This window comes from Otolemur garnettii, unplaced genomic scaffold (assembly GCF_000181295.1).
Source record: "Otolemur garnettii isolate 467f Iridium unplaced genomic scaffold, OtoGar3 scaffold00107, whole genome shotgun sequence".
Taxonomy (NCBI): Eukaryota; Metazoa; Chordata; class Mammalia; order Primates; family Galagidae; genus Otolemur; species Otolemur garnettii.
Window position 1 is genome coordinate 6,160,505 of NW_003852502.1, and position 20,929 is coordinate 6,181,433.

Below are 20,929 nucleotides of genomic sequence, written 5' to 3' on the forward strand. Positions count from 1 at the left end.
CCTGGTCTGATCTCTGAGTGGTGCTGTTCATTGGGTATCTGCCTGGCGCCTGGTCTGATCTCTGAGTGGTGCTGTTTGTCGGGTATCTGCCTGGTGCCCTGGTCTGATCTCTGAGTGGTGCTGTTTGTTGGGTATCTGCCTGGTGCCCTAGTCTGATCTCTGAGTGGTGCTTTTTGTCGGGTATCTGCCTGGTGACTGAGCAGCACTGTATGTCTGGTCCTGTGTTTGGCTCTGGTTCCCTGTTACTTTTCAGAGTCCCTGAGACTTTTTTTTCCTTCAGACATTTTGCAGGATAATAAGGATTGTTCCCCACACTGAAAATATATTCTGATGTTTCACTTGTTTGCTTCCTTCTACATAGGGTTCTCCAGGATTGCCTGGCCCACCAGGACCAATGGGACCTCCAGGAGATAGAGTAAGTTTTCTTGGGCAGGTTGTAAAGACGTAGGGAATGGTGTTGGCTATTAATTCAGAAACTCTCTATGATCCAATTTGCATGGCTGGAGCTGTGGACTCCACATTTCTTGTGGAAGTCCGCACGGCTAACGTCAGTGGCCCATCCAACACCATATCCATCTCAAGGTCTCCGAAACAAAATGGTGGGAAACTTGGGGAGTTGCTGAAATTTTAATTGTAGGAAAGTCTTTCATTTTGTCATATTCAGAAAAAGAAGTACAGAAAAGGAGTTTTAGCTGATTAAAAAGAGATTTAAGAATCTTAGCACATTGTTTTAAACCCTAACATTACAAACGTGATGAGACAGTTTTCATGTAACTATGTGAGTACCCTTGACTTTCATAGACCTTTCAGCTTCAGTCCCGGGTCAGGACTTCCTCTCTGTACCTTTATGGCCCACACCACTTCTAGGCCTTGACAATGGGCTAGCCAGCGACTCATCTGTGCAGTGCTTCATAAGGACTTTGCCTGTTGTGGCAGCTTTCAGGTTTGCTCTTGACTCAGGATAAAAGCAGCGTGGGAAACCCCACTGTCCTAGTATGAATGTGTGAGCACGTGGTGACCACGACCTCTGTGCCATGCTCATCAATGTTATGAAACACTTGGTTCCAAGGAAGACTCTGGATGCTTTCGTAAAAACAACCCAGAGATTTTAGAGTTGCTCAAAATAAGGGAACTGATGACTTTCAGCATCTTATCATTCTGCAACTAGTCTGAAAGTCATCTGTATTCTAACTCACCAATCTGGTGAAAACCTGGGCGAGTGGGAGCAGGGCTGGAACAGCCATCACCAAACGCTGAGTTGTTAACCTCAATACCTCCAGGACCCCGTGGGGCAGAGAGGCAGGGCATTCGGATGGGGCAAAGACTCGCCCAGATAATACAGAATGGTGGAGGACGTGCCAGTGAACTTGATTTGCTCTCATGCCTCCTGTGAGTTTGAGGGAGAGAGACGGGCTCAGGGAGGAAGCTCTGCCTCCAGGGATTCCGGCTGTGGAGGTGGTACTGATCTCTACTTCTTCTGACTATTTTGAGGCTGGTGCTTTAGTTTTTTTTTTTTTTTTTTTGAATTGTTATTTTAAAATAAAGGACAGCAGTGAGAGTTCAAGGTGATGAGTCAGCCTTTGTTGAATAGAAATCAAACCCCAAGTATTGCAACTGAGAGGTGCTGACAGGCTGACTTGCTCGCTGCCGCTCCTGGGCAGCCTCGCTGTGTCCACCGCGTCCGGCCCAGTGTGGGCGCCAGGTGGGACACGGCCAGTGTGTGCACTGCCCATCAACATTCTTCCTAAATGGGGGGTCAGGCAGCTGTCGCCACCGTTATTCATCCTTGGACAGGGAGGGACTGTGCTTTTCCGTTCTCAAACTCTCATCTGAGTCCAACTTTGTGGCGAGCCCATCTAGGTCTCCTGGGACAAGGGCGAGGAAACTTTTCAAGAAATCATTCTCCTCTTCCCTTCGCAGCTTTGGGCACTGACCTACTGCCCAGTAAACTGCCCCTGAAGCTGACAGGGCGCTGTGCAGCTGGTGGGAAAGAAGCGATTTTGGAAAGTTAGAGACTCTGGGTATGGGGGAGCTGGAACCAAAACAGAAACTCCAATTCAGTGGTGGAGGTGAGGAGAGCACAGGAGAGCAGGGCCAGGAGCTGCCGTGAGGAAGAAGGGAGCCTTGTTATCAGGGTCCCGTGGTGGGGACGGGATGTGGGGGTTCTCGGCACAGAGGATTTGCAGAATGGGGCTCAGCTTTGGGGACTATCCGAAGGCAACAAAAGAACGACATGTCCAGGCATCTAATAAGTGTACACCTATGAATGTGGCCGTCAGTCTTCTCAGCCTCCCTCACATGGGGGGAAAGGGTAGAAATTGCTGCAGCTTTGCAGAAAAAAGTGAATATTGTGACAAGCTGCCCCTCTAAGGATATCAGAATAAAGTCGTCCTTTTCCAACTTAGATATAAGTTTTTTCCTAAAAGAAAATCATGGATCAGGAAGTTTTTAGGCTGATTCAAGGAGAATTATTTATAAATATGATACTTATCCAAAATGAAATGAGAAAGAGTATCTTATATAGTAGTTGGAGAAATTTAGATGGAAGAAATGCCATTCAAATCGTCCAAACAATCCTACCGGGGCATCTGTGCTTCCTAAGGGCTCTCAGAGGGTTGGTGTGCTACCAGATGGATCTGGGATCTGGATTTTGTTAATCGGGTCTAGATCTTTTAGAAAATAATCTGAAATATTTTCCCTATAACTTTCTGAAAAAGATTTGTTTTCTGTTTGGGGGTGGTGGTGGAATATTTCTAACAAATTTTAAAGATTTAATTTAAACTTCTACTATAAAATCAGTGGGCTAAGGAGTGTGCATACGTCATGTAGGAAGGGACGGAAGGGATCCAAATGATCCTGGTTTTTGTTAGAACCCAAGTATATAGATGAAATTGATCACTCTTATTCTCTGCAGAAAATGAGACAATATCTTCCCTGACATAAGAACGCAACAACCATACAATGTGACCTGACTCAGAAATCCTTGTCTGGTTTTAGAGATCTGCTGGTGGGAATAAGTGCTGACTGGGTAGCAGGATAAATCATTCCAGGCAGTGGTCATTTGGCATAAGAGAGACTGAGACAGAGTGGGGGGGGGAGGGAGAGAGAGAGAGAGAGAGAGAGAGAGAGAAGGATGGAAAGAGGGAGAGAAAGTGAGTGGGAGAGAGAGAGAGTGGGGAAGAGAGAGAGAGAGAGAGAATGAGAGAGAGTGGGGGGAGAGAGGGTTGGGGAGGGGGGTGAGAGAGAGAGAAAGAAGGATGGAGGGAGGGAGAGAGAGGGAAAGAGAGAGTGGAGGGGAGAGAGAGAGACCATGAGAGACGGAGGGAAAGAAAGTGAGTGGGGGAGAGAGAGAGTGGGGAAGAGAGAGAGAATGAGAGAGAGTGAGGGAGAGAGGGTGGGGGAGAGAGAAAGGGGAGAGAGAGAGAGAAAGAAGGATGGAGGGAGGGAGAGAGAGAGTGGGGGAGGGAGGAAAAGAGAAGGAGGGAGGGAGGGAGAGAGAGAAAGAGAGAGTGGAGGGGAGAGAGAAAGAAAGAGGGATGGGGGGAGGGAGGAAAAGAGAAGGAGGGAGAGAGAGACTAGGGGTGGAGAGAGAGCACCCAAGGGCTGGAGCCCCCACAGAGATGCAAGGCACAAGCTACAGAGGACGCCTGTGAGCCAGCTGTTCTCCTGCCCAGCTGTTCTCCCGCCCAGCTATTCTCCCGCCCAGCTGGAAACTAGGCCTTTGTGTGAGATGAGGAGAGATGGCTACTTAAAAATTAACTACTTACTATTTGGATTGAGGGTTTCCTGTCTTTTGAGTAGAGAGAAGTGACCTTTGCCTCTTTGGGGGGAGGAGGAGAGAAATTCACCAGGAGTGGAGATGTGACTAGTCCTGCCCCAGCTGTCCCACAGTTGCTCACGAAATCTCGGAGCTTTCTACTCAGGCGGTCGGCATTCTCCATACAGACATGTCTGTATGGGAGGATGTGAGGCCTCAAGAGAAGGTGTTAAAATAATTCTATTATCTGTGTTTAGTATGTATGTTCTTAGATAGAAGGGGCTTTAAATGTGTAGTGACAACTTTCATTGTAAGTATTTACTACGAGCTGAAAAGTTGTATAATTGTTGGAGTAAAAGACTGTTTTTATGAAACTGGATGATTCTGTCTTAAGGGAATTTTGGGATTTATAACTTGATGTATTGGCTGTTAGGCATTGTAAATATTCTCCTAAATATATGGCTAAAATGTCTGGAAATTGTTAAGAGCAAGAGGGAAAATTCTTGTGGTTTTGGTAGGGTGAAGGGCGCTGATACGACAGAAGAGAATGACATTGTGGGCAGACGCCCCGCAGGACATAGTGAACGCAGGTGGAGAGTGTCATTCCAGCGTTGAGCAGACTCTGCCACCCTGGAGTCATCTTTTATGATGCACTTGCTTTTCTCAGTGACATAGTCCCACTCTGATCCTTCCTGGGCCAGTGTGTGGACATTGGCTTTCTGTGGAAGGGCCCGTCTCTCTCTAAACTTCTCCATACTCTCAACATGGGTAGAACCATCGTGAAAGAAATGCGCTTTCTTGGTAGAAGATTGGTTTGTCTCTTAAACTGGTTTTATTTGTACCTGTACAAACAAGTCAGCATAGCAATTAATTAGTCAGTAAAAGGGATCAGTTACATTGCAAGGATTTTCCCTGTATGTTTGCCCGCCAAACAGCGCATGTACTGAACCTTTCTCTTCACCCTTGGCAACCCCTGTACCATCTTTCCTTTTCCTTGCTTGTCACCTCCCTAATCTGTAATTACTTTCACTTCTCCAACAGGGCTTCACTGGAAAAGACGGTGCAATGGGACCCAGGGGCCCACCTGGGCCACCGGTAAGAACCAAATGGGCTACATTGGGGTTCCCTCCCCCCACCCTCTATTCCCATTTGTCTAGAGAAGGGCGAGATAACTGGCCTTTGAAACACATTCCATCTATGCTGTGGAGTATGTCAGCCAGGGAGCTGTTTTTATTTTCCGAAATTAAAATGTGTAAAGAAAGCCAATGTGTTAAAATGCAGAGGCTTCTTGCTTACTCAAGTTGTATTTGAAAAAAAGAGAAAAATCCCTAACGTGGCCACTAGCTGGTCAAGCCTCTGTTCTGTCATCTCCACATGAACTGCTTGGTTTTCTACCCTCACTGGTTACTTCTGTTCTAGAACTTTAAATATTGGTGGCCTAATATATTTGAATTACAGAGCATTTCTTATTGTGTAACCATCAGTTCTAAGCAAGTAAGTTTTATCCACAAGGGTCTTCTAATTGAGATCTTTGGAAAATATACCGAAGGGAATGATTTTGAAGGTTGCGTGGGCGTGAGACACATCCACATGAGATCATGATTCAATTCTTTGAGGTGAAGGATGTTCTCCATGTCAGTATGGAGGATATGAAACCTCAAGTCCAATGTTAAGATAATTTTGTTATATTTAATACATGTGTTCTTAGATGGGGGGCAAATTCATAGTAAACTTTCATTTTAAGTATTTACTATGAGTTTAAAATTTATGTAACTGCTAAAGTACAAAATTGTTTTTATGAAATCTGATGAGTCTCTCTTAAGGAATTTTTTAGGCTTTAGAACAGTGGCTCTCAACCTTCCTAATGCCTCAACCCTTTAATACAATTCCTGTGGGCCGTGACCCACAGGTTGAGAACTGCTGCTTCAGAACATGGTATATTGGCTACTAGATATTATAAATGTTATGTTAAGTATATGGAGGAAATATCTGGACGCTGTGTTAAAAGCACCAGGAAGAAATTCTTAATTTTCTGCTGGGGTGAAGGTGCTGATCTGATAGAAGAGAATGAAAGCGTGAAGAATGTGACCCAAGAAATAATGACTTTCCAACTGGATACAGTTCCTCGCCCACAAGGGAGGACTCTGCACCGTGGGGTCCAGCTTAGCATAAAAGCGGCCACCTTCTTAATTCTTCCCCAGCTGAAGTTTTCAAACTCTATCTTTTGAGGTGTTTTCTGGTTTTGTAACAGAAATAAACTAAAAAATAGGAATTGCTCTCTGCAGGCCCCCTTTGTAACCCATTTACTAAGGTCACAGTCTATACATTGTAAAATTGATTATAGATAGATAGATAGATAGATATGCGTGTATTTTCAAATGGTCTCAAAATACATTTTAGAACTCTCCAGTCTGTTAAGACTGAATTGGAATTATCAAGGTTTTTTTCTTTATGTCATCTTAAAATTGGGTTTTATTCTTCCTTAATGTGTGATTATATGCTGTTTCTTTTAAAAGCTTTTGAAACAGGCAGCACTTTGTTAGTTTACTTTAGATGGGATTTTCCTTTTGTCCTCGTAACATTCCCTTTGTCTCTTGTGTGTTACAGGGAAGCCCAGGCTCTCCAGGAGTCACGGGACCGAGCGGGAAACCAGGGAAGCCCGGGGAGCACGGCAGGCCGGTGAGCGGACAGCTTGCATGTCTGTGCAGTCCTGTCACTGTGGACGTGAATCTTGAGAGCCGCAAAGCTGTGCGGTATTTAAGTTATCTCTGCTCCAACGTGTTTGAAGCATCGGCTAACACTGTGCTAAACCCATGGATTTGACTTAGTACCAGTTATAAAGTTTTTCTCCCTGGGTTATTATAATATTCTGGGATGAAAACTGTGGTCATTGGGTTTCTTTATAAGGAGAATGGGATTGTGAGCCAAGACACATATTTCTGCACTGTATAAACACTCAGAGCTGGGTCAGCAAAATGATTCTTTTTATTTAGAGATGGTATGCTGCTGAAGATGGAAAAATCCATGATGATGGTGCCTGGAGCCTCCATCCGTATTTTGCAAATGTTAACCCTTTGGGAGCTTATGCAGCTGTGTTGGGAGCACTACCCAGCTGTGCCAGTGGTTCCTTTTTCTTTAATTGAGGATGCCAGAGCATTCGTCACAGAATTAGTATCTCCAAAACTGAATTTGAAGTGTCTGAACTCTCCACAAGTATTTGTAATGACTGTTGGCCTTCATATTCTTGTCAAGCTTGTCCTTATTTGTATTTAGGAAGTGTACATTTATTTTAAGCATTTTTTGGGGGGTCTAAATTGCATTCTGAAGTCTAAAAATTTATCTTAAAGATAATTAAATCTGACAATTAGCAGAGACAAGAATTTTTCAGGGCTGTTCTCTGGACAGACCTTCTCTTTTCTTAAATAAGTATTGTTTAAGTTACATAAACCCAAGTTTAGCAAAATGTTAGACAGACAGTGTGGATTATTTATGAGACATGGCCTGCCTTCTATGATTACATAAAATTAAGCAAGCACCAGAACACTGGAAGGGGTCCTGACAAGCTTTATAATCTGTGTGCACCCTAATGTGTGTCTTTTATAACTTTATTTTCCTTAATGGTCATGGCAGAAACTTTGCAAAAGCAGTAAAAAGTACAGGAGATTTTTCTACTTATTCAGAGTTCTATTTCATTTTACTATGACCTCAACAGCATATGTAAGAATATTACTGATATAACTGATGGCTGCAGCTAGAGGCCTGAATGAAATGTCCACTGCTTTTACATGAAATATCATCCCTAAATGTTGGCAAGAAGGATGATCTCTACAAGCCATGCACAACAGACAATCTCACAATATATTGGAACAATCTTAAAATAGCAGTAAATGTGTAAAAAACCCCCCACATTTTCAAAATGCTCCAAACTCAATAATAGTAGTGTTTCCACAAAAATCGAATACTTTTGTTAAAGGGATAGACAAACTCTAGTTATTCTTCTGATAATCTGGCACACATTTGTATTTGAGGGATGTATGCTCTTGCATTCTCAAATATGTAAACGGACCTCAATTCTTCCCTTTTTCCTGCTCATCTTCCTTCTAAGATGGCAAATTTCCTCTCCTTTTCTTCACTATTTTATCTTATCTTCCTCTGGTTTCAAAAGTCAAAAATAGCAGATGGGTGTGTGTGTTTAAATCTTACGTCACTAGCTGTTATAACCGGCTGATATCTTCTCACTGACTTGTGATACCTGATGTGCTACAGTGGATGTTTCCAGGAGCCCCTTGGGGAAATATTTTATTAATTTAATCAATGCACATTTAGTGCATACAATATGCTAGCAGCTAGCCAGTGTTCTAGGGCCAGAGGGACCACAGTAAACCAGACAAAGTCCTTGCCTTTGTAAAGGTTCTAGAGAGAGATGTAGATGAAAACCATGTAAGTAAATAATGAGGTTCCCAGAGACGGCGCGTGGTGTGAAGCAACATGAAGCAGAGTCAGGGGTTAGAGAGGGGCTGCCGCTGGGAAGCCATCTACTCTAGATACAGCAGCCAGGAGCTGTCTCTGAGGAGGTGACACTGGGATGAAGTGAGGGATCATGCTGTTTGATCTGTGGGAAGAGGACTCCAGGGAGAGGGGACAGTGTGAACCCAGGCCCTGGCCGAGGGATGAGTCTACTGTGTGAGGGGGACATCCACGAAGCTGGAGTACCCTCCAAAGGGAGGAAAGGGAAGAGGGTGAGGCCAGGTGGCTGGGCGGAGATGAGCACGTGGACCATTTCAGAAGGAATTCTGATTTTATTCTAAGTGTGATGAGAAGCTCTTAGAGCCAAAGGAGAGACATGATCTACTTTTCCTTAAAAACAAAAATCATTCTAGAGAATGAAAGCTGGAAGTTTTTCATAAAATGGAAGCTGCAAGACCACTTGGGAGTGCCCGGGATTAGTTCAGGCAAGAGTCTTGGTTTGGACCAAGGTGTTTCCATGGGGATGGTAAGCCGTGGTTTGGTGTGGGATATTATCTAAACGTCAGATTGGTCAACGGTTTGAAAGTTCCTTCTGTGACAGCAGTTTGCAGCCTGAAAATCTCTTACTGAAAGACAAAAACTTGCAGCACTCTCAGGGGAACTTGTGCTGAGACCTTTCATGTTTAGTAGGAGGCCTGTGACAGAATAAGGACAAATATTCTGTGATTGTGTTTGGATGTGGGACCATTTGGGTTGAGTTATTTCTTAAGGGAGATACCCTGTTCCTTTTCTGCCCAATGTGCAAAGACCCACTGGAAGAAGGAGTTGAAAAAGCCCACTGGTCCTTAGACTGAACAAGGATTAACGCCTGGATGGTCCACGATAACCAGCTGAGTAACCAGCCACCATGATGGGAAGCAGAGTGTGAGGGCGCAGGGGCGATCTTCACAGGTGCTTTAGTTCCAAGCTACTATGATGCCTGGCATTGTGAGGAGCACGTGGCACATCACTTTTATACTTGTGACCACAAAATTCACACTTCTCCATTGTTTTGGAGGACATGTACTTCTCTGAGGGACAGACAGAGAGAAAGTGCTCAGATTTCATTTTACCAAGAAGCAAGCTGTAACCTGGATCTAAATGTTCTATGTCGATTTGTGTCATATGTTGATATGCAGACCTTGTTCTCCTTCCTCATGTCCATTCACACATCATTTGGACCGTATCTGTTAGTTTCTAATCCATGAATCTCCTATATTTCAGGGTCCATCTGGATTGAAAGGAGAGAAAGGTGACAGGGTATGTATTTTTAAAAATCTGACCTTTTATTTTGTGTGTTAAACCTTAAATTCTACAACTATGGAAATAACATTTTAATGACTCGCCTTATTTCCCTAACAAGGGAGACATTGCTTCCCAGAACATGATGCGAGCAGTTGCAAGACAAGTCTGTGAACAGTTAATAAGCGGTAACATGTCTCCCTTTTTATTGTACGGGTGTTTTTAAAATTACTTGCAGTAAAATGTGGAGTTCAAATCACGAAGTTCCTAAGAGATATGTTTCTGTTTCACTTTTAAAGACCTCTTGTTTTCATATATTGTCAGTTTTGTTTCCGATTAGAAAAACCTAATGATATTTCAAAGATTGTCACTAGGTAAAGTAAGAGCTCAAAGTGAAATAATCATCTGTTATCTTTATATTTAGTCTGATAGGAAAATAATAGTATTTTCAAAGGACTTTCCAGTTTCTATATTAAAAACCCCGATATGAGTTTCATCAGAGTATTTCTGGAAGCAGCAAACTTCTTACATCCCAAGGCACCGGATCCTCTAAGTTGTGACCTTTAAATTATACTATGACCTTCAGGAAGGAGGCCACCAAGATTAATTTAATTGTAGACAATCAATTTCCTATTTTTCACAGACTTTTTATTTTTATTCAAGCAGCCTATTAAATAATAAAGCTCAGTGCCTGCAGCCTGAGAATGGGCCTTAAACTGAGGGCTCCCCCTTAATCAGTGTTTTTCAAAGTATGGCCCCCAGGAACACCTACTCACCCTACAACCACTTGCTTGTTTCAGAATTCCCGGGCCATCCCGTAAGCCTAATGAATCATTATCTTTGGAGATAAGGCCTAGAAATCTGTATTTTTCAATGTATCTCACAGGGAATTCCAGTTTTCCCTAAAACCTGATTATCATAGCCTTAGGCGCACACAAACATGGTATAATTTCTTAATTTAAAAAGGCTATTTTTTGAGTGACATCATCTGGAAAAACCTAGGGACTATTTCAAAGCCACATTAAAGTTTAATAACTTCTTTATACTCATATAATGGTTGTGGCTTATGGGTCAGCATTGTGTGGAAATGACTGTTTGTTGGGAACCCTTTTTGCACTGGATGACTGGAGTGTCTTCTTTTTATTTTTAGGGTTCTAATTCTAAACATTCTAATTAGAATGTTTCCTGGAGAGGGGAGGGATGGAAATGGGCTTCACTAGACATTCTGACAGCACTAGACACCCTTGTCCCGCCCTTGCTGGAGGTCTTCCTAACAAGTCATATTTCTATTTGTAGGTCAAATGAACAGATTCAATCAGATGCTCAATCAGATTCCAAATGATTACCACTCCAGTCGGAACCAGCCAGGGCCCCCCGGACCCCCAGGCCCGCCTGGCAGTGCAGGAGCCAGAGGAGAGCCAGGACCTGGGGGGCGCCCGGGCTTCCCCGGCACACCAGGCATGCAGGGACCGCCTGGAGAACGAGGTGGGCACTTCTGGTTGCTGTACCAGGATAAGAAGGGATCTGCAGATATACCGGCCGGGTCAGGTGGAAAACACGTGGGAGACGGAGTGTGGCAAACAGCTTTCACTAGTCCTGTTTGGACAGTCTCAGAAGAGCCATTTGTCTGTGAATGGGTTTCCGTCTCTAGGAAACCTGGAGAGGCCACGTGATTTCTTAGAATCACAGTGCTTTTGTCACGTGGTCTTGGTAAACATAATGCTGTTTGCTTATTGTTGTTGTTATTAATTGGAAAATCTATCTTGACAAACTAAATCAGCACCCAAATCTTATTAATTGCTGTGACTGTGGCCAGTAGTTTTAGATGCAAATTCTCTTTGGTTCCTTTATTCAGGGTCTGGTGCTGGACTTGTCTGGTTTATATTATCATTATTATTTACTTGGTTTCATAGTAGATAACTGCAATTGAAAGAAAAGAAGAAAAATAGGATTATCTGATTCCAGGTGTTTTGGGAAACTAAGTACCCACTTTTGTCAAAGGAGTAGTTAATATTCCAGAGAAAACTTAAGCTACTTATATGATTTTGATGGTTTAGATGCTGTAATATTAGGGCCAAGGAAGGGAAAATGTCTTTTAAGATGTTTTTTAGCAATTCATAATTATTTACTCAAGATTTCTGTTCTTAATTACTATTTAAAAATATATTAAACTTTTTTTCCCTTCAAATAATTTTTTTTCCCGGGACTTGTAGCCAGATTTGTTTCTTGGCCATGAATCTGGAATTACACAAATGTCTAGAAAGAATTTGGCTGGAAGAGTGAACTTCTGTGAAAAATTAGTCTCTGCTTTCACTAAGGCAATGAACTACTTAATATTAAGTATTGTCAGATAAGATGAAAACTACACGTTTCCAGCTAATTTTTCCCCTGTGCTTCCTCTCCTTGTCCTTCTCTAGGTTTGCCAGGAGAGAAAGGTGAAAGGGGTATTGGATCCCCAGGACCTCGAGGGCTGCCTGGTCCCCCAGGTAGGTTCACTAGTGCATCAAATAGGCAAAGGGCATTAATACCCAGAGGGCATACAGTCCCCATGAGATTCGCAAGTGCATCCTGTTAGCCTTGAGCATGCGTACAACCATGGTATGTATTTTAGCAAGAAGTTCAACTTATATGACTTTATTTTAATGTGCCTTGAGTTAAAAAAATGAGGGTGTTCTATCCGATAGTAACTATAACTTTAATATATGAAGGACTGAATTTTAGTTCACAAGGGTTGCTCCCCGCCACCTCCCCACCCTACACCCCACCGAGAGAAATCTTATTTGTTCTGTTTGGCCTCCCACCCTTTTAGGATGGTTATATTTCCTGTGCTGGTAAAGTCTTCACTAATGAACTATTAGACTGGGAAAATATATTCTCATTTAGAGCCCTGACATATTACAAAATTTCATTCATTGCTTCTTTCCTAATGTTTTGGAAAGAAATAATAATGGTGGAGTTGTTCTGTGCATTTAATGTACTAAGTTGTAAATGAATTTTCTTCTGTTCATCTAAGGTCTGTGAGAGACTTGTAACCAAAGTCAGCTCAGTGACTAAATCTTTACATTTATGTTAACCACACCTAAGTGTCACTTGTCCAGAAGCAGATACTGACTGCTGAGTTTTCACAGTGGCCCAGTGTGGCTGCCTAAAGGACCCTCCTCCATCAGAGGCTTTTATCTCGGTGAGAGTGCAAGCCAACCAGAGTACTCCACTTACCTCTTAAAATTGGCTTAATTCTTGCCAAGTTTTCCTTGAACAAAACTATTTAAAATAGTGGATGTCTGCCATTAACTTTGATGACTCATTGGCAAGAAAGTCCCATCACACCTTTGGGTGTTTTTTGAGGAAATATTTTCTTACTATGTACCAGTGAACAGTCTAGTCTTGAGGCTGTGGAGGTTTTACTGCCTCAGGAGGTATATTCAGGAAGAGGGGAAATTTATTGTCTTACCTCCACACTAGGTCCACAAGGAGAATCCAGATCTGGTCCGCCAGGGTCCACAGGTTCGAGAGGTCCTCCTGGCCCCCCTGGTCGTCCTGGAAACTCAGGTATCCGAGGACCCCCAGGTCCTCCTGGGTACTGCGATTCGTCCCAGTGTGCCAGCATCCCATACAACGGGCAAGGCTATCCAGGTATGCTGTTGCCATTGTAGGCACCCAAGTTCCCCTGAAGTAAAGAACTTTTGTAGAAATGAAGTTCCCTAGGATTGAAGGAAGGATTTGGATTTGAGGATTTCTTGAAGATATCAACTTTTTCAGTTCTGTTTCAATTATGTAATAATATTATTCTCTCCCAAAGTAGAAAGCATTATTTCACTGTTAATTACTTTCCCTTTAGTCCATATTTCTGCCTTTCCAAATCTTAAGACTTTCCTTGTTTCTCTTGAGGTTTCAGAAAATGCTGCCAATTGACTTTTCTTTCCTTTTTCAACCAAAAGGATAAGAACAGGGATTTGTTGAATACAATTGTATTATAGAGAGTGCCAAGAGCACATATAACCCTTATTCCGGGAATGCCATTGGCAGGTGAGCTGTTTGATAACTTGGTACAGACAGATGAACATAATCAGCTGTCCCACAGAGGCTGTGGAATTAACATTTACAGAAATCAGAGCCTTAGTCATTTTAAAAAAAGCATTATTAATGAAATCCCAGTGTTTGACAATTACAGAGGGCAGATGTCTCCTATGCCTGATTCTGTGGAATGTGAGGACTGGGGGGATGCTGATCTGGGAGTAAGAGCTGCTGTGTGTAGCCCACGGTGCCCATCTCATTAGCGCACCCTCCAGCATCTTGCAAGTTTTTAAAATGATACTGCTGTTTGATATGGTTTGCTACTTGCAAATAGTGCATGAGTAGTTGATATCTGAGTATGTATATATCTATATATTTATGTGCATAATTACATAATGACCCAAGTAGTAACAAATCTTCATATATGTTGCTCATGCAACCCATTCACAAAATTACAATTTGATTCTTAATAAAACAAATTTAAATTGCCACTGTCATGTGTGAATAACTGAAAATATATGGATATATATGTATGGATACTTTAACCATTACGTACGTAGATGGATGTATATATATATATTTTACATAGTAATTCAACTTTTAAAAACTATCATCTTTGACCTGTTTCAGGTTCCGGCTAACACATTTTCTAAGTCTCCAGTGCTGCTTACAGTTTGAATACATGAAAATCCTGTTTCTGAGATGTTTGCGCACGTGCTTATTAGAAAATGAGTCTGTATGGAAATCTCCCACAGATGTGGTTAACGACCCGGGTGGACATCACAGAGGAGGGTGGAGACTCTATACTAACTTGAATGAAAAAAAAAAAAGCAGTGGTGTCAGTGTTTAAGCCTGATGCATTTCAGTAATAACGTAGAAAAATATTTTTTTTTAAAAAGTTCAAATACAAAGCCATGGGGAGCCTCAGTTGTGAAAAGAGGTGCATAATAAAACTACTAACCAGCGGAGGTTATGCCGTTTTCATCTGGTTAAAGAGAAATGTCTTATGTAAATAATAAACTAATTGTGGCTTGTAAATGATTTGTATGTGAATCCTGTCCACTAAAATTACTTAACAATTCTACAACAAGCTTGTGCATCCAAGCCTGCTGCTTGCTCTATGCTGGAATAACCCCGAATGGAATCTTCTCATCTCTTGCTTGTAAGCGATTCGTCTGATTCAGGGCACGTGTGTTTTCGTTATCCTTATTTTGTACATGTACTCATTCGGGTTTTGTAACTACAGACCAAAGTTTAAAATCACCCTCTCCTCCTGTTCGCTGTAGTCATTGGTGCTCCTCGCTCCCCAGCTGTAACCGTCTGGGCGAGGGGCTGCCACGGGAAATGCCACGTACTGTATATGACCTGGTGACAGTTGCTTTCACCTCCAGAATTCAGTTTCTAGGAGCCAATAAAACTTCCCTTCACCTCCTCAGCTTTGCAAGTTGCTCTTTGAATTGAGGAGTTTGAAGTCGTGAACAGTTACTTGGGGATTTGTGAAAATCCTACCTAGGTCCTGCGTTTACAGCTCCTTGGCCCAGGCTCTGACCCTTCCCAGGAATTTGTGCAATGATTGTATCTACTGCTGGATCTTTGAAAGGTTTTTTTGTTTTTCTAAGAAAGTGCCATTTCCTTATTTGATTTTCACCAAATTCTCTCTGCAAACAGAAGTAGTCAGGACGTTGTAACGTGTGTGTTTAGAGTTAGATCAGGCCTGGAGCGCCACCACCTCGGGTGGCGACTTAGCTTTTGCTGTGTGTGTGCCTTCCCAATCCTGCCATAACTGTAATGTTGACTCGGACAGAGCCCTACGTGCCCGAGGGCGGGGCCTACCTGCCCGAGCGCGAGCCCTTCATCGTGCCGGTGGAGCCCGAGCGGAGCGCGGACTACGAGGACTACGGCGCCGACGAGCCCGCCGACGAGCCACCTGCCCCCGCGCGCTGGCGGCGCGCCCTGCCCCGCGGCCCCGGGCGGCGACCCTGAGACCCGCGCGCGCCACGGAGGGAGGTGCGGGGACGCTCCGGGCGGGTCAGACAGAGCAGTGCCCGTGTTTCCAGACGTTGCTGCTTCTGGGCAGCGTCAGCCGAGGGTGCCCCCTGTTTCCGCAGGAAGCCTAGCTCGCAGCATGCAGCGTGTAGACGTTTTGGCCTTTGCCCTTGAAATGCTTGCAGAATACATTGTGCTCCAAACCTGCAGGGAGAGAACAAGCCGCGGGCCTTTAGTTAGCACACGGGGCGGCCTCAGTGAAACTCGTAGGCAGTAAGGCCTGGAACCCAGAGCTACTGTATATTTTGAGAGGGCAGTTTATCTTTTCTTATACTTATTTGCAATTCAACTACAGCACGATTCAAGTCATTCCCCGCCTGACACCGAAATGGAGGGAACCATCAACTCCATCGCGATTATTTATCTTACTCCTCTATCTCTGTTATACATTAGGGCATAGAATGTTCTTATACATCTTTGACAACCACAACCTGAAGCCACGTAGCTGAAGTTAGTGCATCGACTGACTGGATACAGTTGCCTTAAACCTCCTTGTAGACACACTAACATTTAAGCCAAATTGCAGATAATTCTGTAGAGATGGAAGTGCATGTTTGTGTTGTATATTTAGTATGAACTTTTTTCCAGAACATAATGTTTCTTAGTTATCAAAAGCAGTTGGAAAATGTTTGCAAGACTATGAATATAGAATTGCTGCTTTTATATTTTAACTGCAGATTGTGAATTTCACTGCCTTATATTATTTATTTCTGAAACAAAAGAGGCATTTTTCAATAAAACTACTGAAAATTCAACATTGTATGTTTTTTTTTTCTTTGAAGGGCCTTTTGGACTGCTTAGGTGGTTGTTACAACAAACAAGTTCATATCCTTGGATACAGTTACAAATCTTGCTAATACTGTTAAATTATGCTAAATAACTTTAGATTTTTAATGATATGGTGAAGTCATAGAAAGAGCCTGGTGAGAGCCTTAAAAAGCCCAGCAGATTCCAAAGGCTTTATTAGGAATATAGAGGATGTGTGGGTTGGTGGAAAAACAGCTAGGTATCCTAGGAGACCCCAAACAACCAAATAATCTCTTAACAGCCCACATAATTTCGTATGCATTTAGTCACTCTCCTATACCATGCTTCACCCGACAGTGTGTTTAATTGTAAAAAGGAAAATTCCTTAATGGAAATTTTTAGTGATACCTTCCATCTGCACTTACAAATGCAATAAAACCATTCTAAATATCAAAGGAAACGATGTAAATGTTGATTTGAAAACAATGGACGTGAATGGAAGAGAGGGTGGTGATAGAAAGTTTTCTGTAGAGCAGAACATCTAAATTAATAAGAATCTGGATACTTTTTGGAGATCAAGATCAAAAGGAATAGACGATACACGACTATACTGCATTTAGGAAGCTTCTAGCAAATTGCTAAACCTGTGGCTTTGACTCGTGATTTCCAACATGGACATTGTTAAAGCTGGAAGAGACCACTGAGACCACTGCCATGTCCCAGGTCAACTCTTCTGCTTTATGTAAGAAGAAAAGACTGCTCTAATTAGCATCTGAACAAGACTAAGTCTCTGGGTCTTTTGGTTTATCACCAGGTCGCTCCCGCTCCTTACCCCACTTACTCTCTCAGCAGGAGCTTTCTAATTAGAGTTAGAAACTCTAATTAGAGTTCTAATTTAGCTTGAGTACTTTCTGATGCATTTGGGTTTCTGATACTCTTTTATGTCTGAATTCCTCAGCTGGAAGGAGAAAAAAAATCCCTCTTTTTAAGGATACTTCCTGGAAGTTGGGGACATAATTTATACTGTATACCTAGACCTTAGTCATAGGGCTACATCTAGCCATAAAAGAATTTGGAAATGCCATCTTTAGTCCAGTGGCTGTATGACCCTCTACAATCAGCTACTCTAGGACTAAGTAAATAAGAAAGGAAATGACTCGTGGTGGTCAGCTCCAGGCTTTAGTCTTCGACATGATGTCCAGATCTGAACATATCTCTCTGCGAATATGATTTTTCTCCACTGTTCCCATCGACCCCAAGTTACTCAGGCTAGAAATTTGAGAGTCATTGTAAACCTTTCTTTCATGTCTCACATCCAGTCAGTTAAGTCTAGCCTATGTATGTCTTAATCATCTTTTGTGATTACTCAATGTCAGACACTTGAGATTCCTTGTCATGACCATAATTAATAGTGTCTTAAATGGTCTCCCTTCCTGGATTCTTGAACCCCCTGAAAAAAAAAATCTTCCACACAGCTGCCTGAGTAATTTATCTAAAATGGTAGCCTGATGATGTCATGTCCCCCACGCAGCATTCCTCAAGTGACATGCTGACGTCACTGCCCATGTTGACGCTGTCTGCCAATCCCCTATCCCTCTATTCCTCGTCTCTTAGCAATCCTTCCACTGGACCATCTGGAATTCCCTCTCCCCCAAATCCTCAGCCTCTGCAGTAAACAGTTTCCTCACCGGGCTTGATTCTGAAGACACTGTTTGAGCCTTCCAGACTTGGTAGGTGGGACTGGGTCTTCCTAACTTCTCAGCACTGCTTCCTGACCAATAATTCTTCCTGGTCCTATACAAAGCCTTTATCACTGGAGGCTCATACCGGACTCCCCATCACGACAACCTATTTACATAGTGATTACCCCATTCAATCGAGGCTTTAGGCCCTCAGTCCTTTCCTCCACCCCAATATCTGCCATCTTGGGGATTTTAGTCAACATCCTTAGTTATATGACCTTCTTATGTTCTAAACCTTTTCTCTTACTCAACCTCAGATACCCAATCTCTCCAAGATCTTGACTTGGACTTGAACTCATTACAAACTGCCACTACTTGGAAAGCGCTCATGTAGACATTGCACTTCTCTGTGGCTTGCAGCTCATCTGGGTGGGTAGCCCACAGGTGGGTGCCTGTTCTTCAGCCTCATCACGACACTGCATGTGGCTCTTCTTCATTCTTTCTGTCCATCAGCTTCTCCTTGCCTTCACTTTCTCATCTAGCTTGGATTCCACGTCTTGGTAGTGTATTGTTTATTGAACAGCCTTAACGCTAAGGGAGTGCAAAACTAGTTCTGTTTTCTTTAGCTGCTGACTTCAGTTATGCTTTGCAAATATTCTTTTTCTATCTTCTATCATACTTTGGACGGATCTCAAAATAGGAAGTGTGAATATTCCTATTTGTTCCAATCCAATCGAAAACTGTAGTTTCAAATCCAGTTTAGTGTCTGTTCTCCTTTCTATCTTAAAGCCAGATATTTGACATAGAACTTGGACTATGGAGATGGTATATTAGCTCTTTCATTCTGCTTTCTCCCGGGTAGGGAGGTAGGGGAAGGGGACTGAGGAAGATGAGGTTAAGGTTTTCTCCACTTAGTCCGTATCACTTAGCATCCTCTGTTGGGTGTGAGTGCTTACTACACAGAAGGTGCCCATGCTGCTGCTGTCACTGGATGCCTGCGGGTGTGTTTCGGGGAGCTTGTAGGGGTCCTGCTCACTGTCCATTTATTTTCAAAGTGACCTCTCTCAGTGCCCACTCAGTGTTTGCTCCCATGGAACTCTTCACAGCTATTTCTTGCTAAGGTCTTTTCCCCTTATCTAAAGTCCACTTGTGGGGATCCCAACAGGGTGGTTCACGTCTTGCTGTTATTTGACCACAGGAGACCCAAACATCCTTGATAAGCCAAGTGAAAGGAGTCTGCCCCCATGAACACTTCCTCTCTCTGCTTTGCTGTGTCTCATTATTTTTCCCCATTCAGGCACACACAGACGGATACCCATGGAGGTAGTAACATGCCATCCTTGTAGACAATTCCTCAATCTAGGATTCTCTTAGAGCCTCCTTCACTCGGCTCACTTGCATGAGGTTTGAAGCACTCTTTCTGTAATGGACGGTCAAAGTCATAACTCTGTCCTATGAAAAGGATCACTTGCTTCAGGGGATTCTTCCTGATGTTTAGTCTTTTACAAAGTTGGGCTGTTTGGGGGCAGTGGAGTGACAGTTTGCTTGGCAGGGCCACTTGGGCCAATTGTCAGAAGTCCTGTGGAAGGTGTTTTCTGGTTTCTTCAGCATGTGGGTGATACATAATGGTTGTTTCATCTTATAGCCACTTGTCCAACTGAGTCAAAAGGAAAAGTTCCATTTATCATCTTGTTACCCACATAAGCCCAAATGCCTTACTCATGTATCCTTCTTCCACACGTATGTATTAAAACCTAACTCCAGATTATGCCAACTAGTCGCAATCTCCATGACTGTACCTCCCAACACTGGGCACACTTGAAGAAAATTGTCCATTGAGGCCGATTATGATGTTTCTGAATCCACGTTGACCAACCTGAACATCCCCGTCAACATTGCTCGGGAATTTGACTAGCCCTATTCTCAACTATTTTCAAAAATTTGCCAATTCTCATCTTGTACTTCATCCTGATCATGCGTCTTCTCATCTAAGTGGTTATTTCAGGCAGAAATGAGATGCTAAACAGGAAATTTACCTTTCTACAGTAAGCTCCAAAACCACTTACATCTGCATACATTCCTTCCTCCTGTTTCAACAACAAAAAAATCTCAACTCTGAATGATCTCTTTTCATTCCTAACTTCCAAATATTACATCACGTATTTCATAAATATTTAATTTAATAATATTGCATTCAATATTTCTATTAGAGTGGTGCTGTGGTTCTATAGAGAACATAAAAAAATGTAGGTCACATCTCTTCCTTTATGGGGATCACACTTTTAGAGTGGGAAATGGACAATAAATAAATAGGCATGGCAGATAGCTGGAGGCTGATAAGTGCTATGAAGGAAAATGAAATAGGCAGGAGGATAGAGACTGCTGGGTGCTATGCATGGGACACGTGTGTGCTAACTCAGGTAGAGAGGTCAGGAAATGCTTCTTTGAGCCAGGACCAGGGTAATGAATGGCTGAAAGTGTGAGGCCTAGTTCTGTCTGATGACTGTGTCATCTGGAGGCTTTCACAATGATATGGATTACCAGCCATATACCTAGAGTGAACTTTGCATATACCTTGGAATCACCTGGCGGACGGGACAAAAATACATGTCTGAATCCCATCCTCATAAATTCTTGTTAATTGGACTAGGGTGAGGACTGATGATAAGAGTTTTTAAGAGCTCATCAGGTTATAAAGTACAGACAAAGAGCCAGATTATCTGTCATCTAGAGATTCTCATATAGTATACAGGAGATGGAGGTGTAAGAAAATACTTATTTTAATTATATATTCTTTAGGTGAGTCATTGGATCAGCTGGGATAAAAAGATTTTCTCCTCTCCATAGCTTTGGACATCATCTTTAAGCCAGGGACTATATTTCTAGCTTGGTTCCTTCTGCTGAGCCAACTGTGTTGGCACATCGCCAGTTGGAT

At 42.7% G+C, this 20,929-nt stretch overlaps 1 protein-coding gene across 1 annotated transcript in view; it reads left to right on the plus strand.

The window, feature by feature from the left end:
* The window catches only part of COL12A1 (collagen type XII alpha 1 chain), a 122,180-nt gene extending 105,863 nt beyond the window's left edge, over positions 1 to 16,317 (plus strand). Inside the window, exons 58-66 of the mRNA XM_023517274.1 lie at positions 362 to 415; positions 4,799 to 4,852; positions 6,365 to 6,436; positions 9,488 to 9,523; positions 9,627 to 9,693; positions 10,802 to 10,990; positions 11,923 to 11,991; positions 12,968 to 13,138; positions 14,150 to 16,317. Of these exons, the coding sequence (XP_023373042.1) occupies positions 362 to 415; positions 4,799 to 4,852; positions 6,365 to 6,436; positions 9,488 to 9,523; positions 9,627 to 9,693; positions 10,802 to 10,990; positions 11,923 to 11,991; positions 12,968 to 13,138; positions 14,150 to 14,160 (723 nt within the window). The 3' untranslated portion in view covers positions 14,161 to 16,317. The remainder of the gene's footprint in view (positions 1 to 361; positions 416 to 4,798; positions 4,853 to 6,364; positions 6,437 to 9,487; positions 9,524 to 9,626; positions 9,694 to 10,801; positions 10,991 to 11,922; positions 11,992 to 12,967; positions 13,139 to 14,149) is intronic.
* Positions 16,318 to 20,929: the final 4,612 nt, after the last annotated feature.